This window comes from Bombyx mori, chromosome 2 (assembly GCF_030269925.1).
Source record: "Bombyx mori chromosome 2, ASM3026992v2".
Lineage (NCBI taxonomy): Eukaryota > Metazoa > Arthropoda > Insecta > Lepidoptera > Bombycidae > Bombyx > Bombyx mori.
The window spans coordinates 6,247,480-6,253,490 of record NC_085108.1 but is presented as its reverse complement, the minus strand read 5'-3'; the positions used below and the strand labels follow the sequence as shown (position 1 = coordinate 6,253,490).

The 6,011-nt window shown below is 44.4% G+C and overlaps 1 protein-coding gene across 1 annotated transcript; it reads right to left on the bottom strand.

Moving 5' to 3' along the window:
• Positions 1-512: 512 nt before the first annotated feature.
• LOC101738418 (uncharacterized) lies at positions 513-5,407 on the bottom strand. The gene is made up of 3 exons (XM_004933251.5): positions 3,917-5,407; positions 1,770-2,304; positions 513-909 (listed from the first exon to the last, which is right to left on the bottom strand). Exons 1-3 carry the CDS (start codon positions 4,824-4,826, stop codon positions 573-575), a joined length of 1,782 nt encoding a protein of 593 aa, XP_004933308.1. The 5' UTR covers positions 4,827-5,407; the 3' UTR covers positions 513-572.
• Between the last annotated feature and the right edge of the window lie 604 nt (positions 5,408-6,011).

Here is a 6,011-nt window from a genome sequence, read left to right as displayed (position 1 = left end):
AGAAGCGTTCTGACGCGGTCTTCAGATACTTTTTTTTTTTTATTGCCCTTGTAGGCAGACGAGCATACGGCCCACCTGATGGTGAGTGGTTACCGTCGCCCATGGACTTCAGCAATGCCAGGGGCAGAGCCAAGCCGCTGCCTACCGAAATCTATACTAATATATAAATCTACAGTGGTTTTGCGGATGTTCCGTTATAACTACTAAACCATACATCCGATTGACTTGAAACTTGGCATCCATGTAGAAAATACATATACTTAATGGATAGGCTAATATTTATATGAGTGTTAGACTCCCTACACCAGTTGCGGGGGTGTTCATGATGAGAATCTTTGTGGGAGTGAGAAATAATAATGTTAATTTTTTAATGCCCAGCGAAGCGGACGGGTACAGCTAGTCAATTCTAATTGCAGGGCACCATCAGCTATTAACCCAAGACCTTTGATGACGATAACTCTACACGCATCACTACTATAAAAAAAGGGTATAACAAAATAAAAAGCCACAAAGGAATTTAAGTTTTATATATATACATAGACAAATGCCACTTCACGACACACTACATCGAACTAGGAACGCACGATTTGATTTTCCGGGGTCCATTTGTAATTGGGACCTTTTCTCGGTGAATTCTTTTGACCAAGCACTCGAGTATCGAGACTCGCAGACGGCGCACAGCTGACAGAGTCCTCGGACGCTTCGGAGACGGCCGTCAGCGACGTGTCAGCGCTAGTGACGTAAGACTGACGTTTGCTGACAGTCTGCACGTTAATTTTCCCGTCCTCAGAGACGACGTCGATGCGGTTCACTCTCGGCCTGTAGTTGATTATGCCTGCGCAACTGTGGAACTTTGAAAACTTATCGTGGACCCGATGCTCTAGGTCCACGTGGAGGCTTAATTGACGACTGTAAAAAAACATTTAAAACGATTTATAAGTAATTAGCGACCCGCCCTCGCTTCGCTTCGGAAACTGTAATTTATTATTGATTTCTCCACTATTTAATGGATGTTATTATACATATAAACCTTCCTCTTCAATCACTCTGTCTATTAAAAAAGCCGCATCAAAATCCGTTGCGTAGTTTTAAAGATTTAAGCATACATAGGGACAGAGAAAACGACTTTGTTTTATACATAGTATAGTAAATAAGGGGGAGAGCAAATAAGGCACGACCATCTGACCCCAATTTAGGCTTCACAGTCTTATTGGTACCAGAGACTGACATATATACATTTTTATAATATACACTTGTGGTAGGACGTCTTGTGACTCCGCACGGGTAGGTACCACTGCCCTGCTTATTTCTGTCGTGAAGCAGTAATGCGTTTCGGTTTCAAGTGGGACCTTACAACTCCTGTCTTAAGATGGGTGGCGGCATTTACGTTGTAAATGTCTATAGGCTCCGGTAACCAATTAACACCCGGCAGGCTGTGAGCTCGTCCACCCATCTAAGCAATAAAAAAATAATATAGATATTATATATAGATAATAAACACTTACGTGGATAGGTACCACCGCCCTGCCTATTTCTGTCGTGAAGCAGTAATGCGTTTCGGTTTGAAGGGTGGGGCAGCCGTTGTAACTTTACCGAGACCTTAGAACTTATATCTCAAGGTGGGCGGCGCATTTACGTTGTAGATGTCTATGGGCTCCAATAACCACTTAACACCAGGTGGGCTGTGAGCTCGTCCACCCAACTAAGCAATAAAATAACAATAAAAAAACAGCATGGACATCTGTGGGCTGATAGAAGAGTACTCTTACCGGCAGTCAAAGTTTTCGCCGCAAATTTGACAAGCGGCGCCCGCGCCAAAGGGGCTTTTGGAGGTGGCCTCCGAGCTGGACAACGACGACCAACGACCAGCGCCTCGTCGCGGCAGATTGACGCAGCTCACGGTTTTCTTATCGGACGCATCCGAACAATCAGCGGTCGTGTCCAAAGTGACCGTTTTCGAACGATTGGAGTCGAGATTGCATTCAGAGCAACGACCCTTCCCGATGTCCGTCAAAACTTTCTCGGGATCGATGATTTTGTCGAAAAACGAAACTAGCTTCTTCAGTTTCTCGTCTGGAAAATCGCATTGCGTCAAACTCGGATCGGTCTGGGTGTTGCTGGCGATTTTCAATGATTCAGGCGTCGGGCAGTCCTTCGACGCGCCCAGTTTCGTGATGCCAATGTGCTCATTCTCGTGAACGCATTTGTCGCGTTCCCGCTCAAAGCCTTCGTGACAGTAATGACAAACGAATTTACGATCGGCGAAGTGGCAAAGGTTTAGGTGGTCGTTGTAGTTTATTATGCCTGAAAAAGTAAAATGTCACTTAACCCTTTGACTACCGTGTGCCTTACGCGGCGCACTGAAGTAATAATGTCGACTTCTGTTATTGGATTACTTAACTTTGCCTTTCGTATTTTATTGTTACTGGTGGTAGGACCTCTTGTGAGTCCGCGCGGGTAGGTACCACCACCTCGCCTATATCTGCCGTGAAACAGTAATGCGTTTTGGTTTGAAGGGTGGGGTAGCCGTTGTAACTATACTGAGACCTTAGAACTTATATCTCAAGGTGGGTGGCGCGTTTACGTAGTAGATGTCTATGGGCTTCAGTTAACTTAACACCAGGTGGGCTGTGACCTAGTCCATCCATTAAAGAAATTAAAAAACAAAATATTTTTTTGGCTTTTAGATCTCTGATAAATAGATGTAATGAATGATTGAATGTCAATCTGTCATATGACAATTGATAGTTGTTTAAATAATTTTTCGGTTAATGGACGTTGTGAAATGTGTGTTAAAGAATTATTGAAGAAAGGGCATTAAATGTTGTTTCTTGTTGTTTAGAAGAAACGCAATTTCGTCTTTTCTTATTTAAACACCGTAATTACCATTATATAGATTCATGCTTAGTATCTTCGGATTCGTCTTTCCCGGAGTCTACTAGATATCCCTGGCTTTAATTAGAAGATCGAACGGAGAAATCGACATTATTACTTCTTCAGGGCGCCGCGTGGGGCGCGGGTGACCTACACAGCAGTCATTGGGTTAAGTAACGTGGAAAGTAATTTGAAAAAAAAACCGGCGCCTAATTTTTTGCGTTTTAATTAGTTTTTTTTTTTTCCTTCCTATTCTAGTAACCTCGAGGAGTTATTCCAGATTCACCAAGCGAGTAAGTGACCTCACGGGGCTCTAACCTGGCGAATTGCTAACACTAAGTCTAGTTATAGCAGGAGCAGTACTTTGCAGAATCTACCACCAGATCGAAAACGCGACCCATTGAGAAGAAACTCAGTGAGCGGTGTCTGAGGATAATTTGCTCGCCGAACCCTACGTCGCAAGCGAGGGGCTCCACGAGAATTAGTTTGAAACAGTGACGCTGCGTTCATATAGTAGAATATAGTTTTACTAGTGGTAGGACCTCTTGTGAGTCCGCGCGGGTGGGTACCACCGCCCCGCCTACTTCTGCCGTGAAGCAGTAATGCGTTTCGGTTTGAAGGGTGGGGCAGCCGTTGTAACTATACTTGAGACCTTAGAACTTATATCTGAAGGTGGGTGGCGCATTTACGTTGTAGATGTCTATGGGCTCCAGTAACCACTTAACACCAGGTGGGCTGTGAGCTCGTCCACCCTTCTAAGCAAAAAATAAAATAAAATAAGAATCGTAAGATCTTTTATATCATGATGGATGACAGAAATTACGTTGTTATTAAAATCTATGACCTTCGGCAGCCACTTTATACTAGGTTCGCATCGAATTCCTTTGTTTGCTAATTCATTCGTTAACAACAAAATTATTAGCATCAAAACTTACGGTTTACATCTAGACATTTTAACTTTGTGCTTAACTTTTGTAAATGAAAGACATGGTTAAATAATATTCAAACTCCAAGATGCTACTTAAATAAAAAAGTTCCGTACCATAAAACATCATCTTGCATCCCACTATTGGACACTGTCTCGCAGTTGTGTCCATCAGACAACTCCTCTGCACAGACTGCACGAAATTCAATATGATCGGGTCCCTAGCGCTCCTCAATGCGCCATCTGACTGGATCTTCTTTGGTCGTCTCAATCTCCTAAACTGAAAACCTTTCCTCCGCCTCTTCTCGTAGTAATTGTGAGAAATATTATTGTCGCTCGCCGCGTAGATATGGCCACTGGGCGTCACGTAATTCGCGTATAGCTTGTCGCTTCTAATTCCGAATAGTCTTTGAACGAAGCACTGAAAGCGCGTAGGTTTCCGTGGCTCTTGAATCAAATAAGGCACAGCACGCAGTGGCTCTTCTGTATGCGGAACATATTCTTTATCTAGAACGATATTATCGACGGAGCGAGTCGTGCATTTATCGATTTTGGGAATAGTCGATTTACTATCGAAATTGACCAGCGAGCATTGGGTCATTTTTAGATCTCTCATCACTGCTGTGGCCACAGATTCCTTGTCTGCCTCGATTAATTCATCTCCGTTTGTCGTCTCTGCTGTGCCAGCGCAGGCGTCGGTTTTAGTTCGAAAAGATCTCTTTTTCCTGATCGTTTCTTCTTCTTGTGTAGCTTCAGGCAGGATCCCGATGACGCTGGCGTCATAAATTTGGAATAGCTTCTTCAAGCATTTGTATTTGGCTTTTAAAACTTCATGTTTTTTTTTCGGTACCCATTTTTTGTGCAAATTATCGTCTTCGTTCTCTTGATCCTCAGGAATACTGGTTAGAGCGGCTTTACGTTTGTAATGCATCGATTTCACTTTGTATCCTTTTAATGAACAAACAATTTTGACAACGAAATAGAATAGCAAGCTAACGATTATTTCGAAATTTTGATATAATATCATAACGTCCGATTACCGAATTTGTAATTTTTCTTAAATAAATTCTCCCAATAATCGAGTGCATAGTGTAGTGACATTTTGAATGAGGTCTGTCAAATACGAATATCTGACAGAATAATTTGTTTATGTAAGATATGAGAATTAACTTTTTTCGGCCAGCTATCTTCGTACGGAGGGCAGAAGTAAAGAGTACACTCTCTGTATGTGAAAAAAACGTCGAACGCGACCATTTAGGGCGGGGACGCCATGGCGAGTGATGTAATTTCAAATTTTTTTTTTTTTTTTTTTTCCTACCTAAGCTGATAGCCTTGAGAGGCTATGTCAGCGTAACCCTAACTTTTGTAGGTGAGCTCACGGGGCTCTAACCTGACGATGTTGCTAACACGAACCCTAGCAAGAGCCGTGCTTCGCAGAATCTACCACCGGATCGGAAACGCGACCCTCTGAGAAGATCCGGCGAGAAACTCAGTGGGCTGTGTCTGAGAGTTAATTTACTCGTCGAGCCCTTCGTCGCAAGCGACGGGTTCGACGAGAACGGTGACCGGTGCTTGAAGTACCTAAAAGCACCGTTAGTGGATCGGAAGGATCCGAGATGACGTGTTTTGGGCGACGTCGACTGCTTTCCATTCTGTCCGCAGGATCGGGAATGTAGTTACCGGCGGCCACGATGAGAGGGTTCTCGTGTCGTGCCGCTTTATCGAAGTGGCGCATGGACGCCGACTGCAGATACTTACTGATGGACTCTAAGTCCAGGTCGTCATGGAGGTCGACGTTCCTGACGAACCACGGGGCTCCGACGGCTATCCTGCAAAAACGGGATTGAAAAATTTGGAAGGATTTTAAGTAAGTGCGGACCGCGTGAGCGAACACTACACTTGCATAGGTCATGACGGGGCGTATGCAAGTTTTGTAGAGTGTCACCTTATTTCTAAGGGACATTTTACTTCGCGTACATATCATCGGGTAGAGACGTCCTAGAATGAAGGCGGCACGGTCGCGTACCGTCTTGATGTGGGGGCGGAATGTCATCCTACTGTCGAGGGTGACGCCTAAATATTTGACCTTCGGGGCCCACGGTATGGGCTGGTCGAACATCGTGATTGGGCGAACGGCGGGGCCGGAGGTGTTGACGCGCCTAGTCGGGAGGGGGATGCTCAGCGTGGTGTTCGGAGGGCGACCCCTTTTGAA

What these genes read in the sequence shown, in the direction of transcription:
- LOC101738418 (XM_004933251.5), bottom strand. Translation starts at nt 4,826, where the DNA reads ATGATATTATATCAAAATTTCGAAATAATCGTTAGCTTGCTATTCTAT. An exon ending in ATGCAAGATGATGTTTTATG is followed by an intron (nt 2,305 to 3,916) that starts GTACGGAACTTT and finishes TTACTTTTTCAG; the next exon opens with GCATAATAAACTACAACGAC. An exon ending in GGCGAAAACTTTGACTGCCG is followed by an intron (nt 910 to 1,769) that starts GTAAGAGTACTC and finishes GTTTTTTTACAG; the next exon opens with TCGTCAATTAAGCCTCCACG.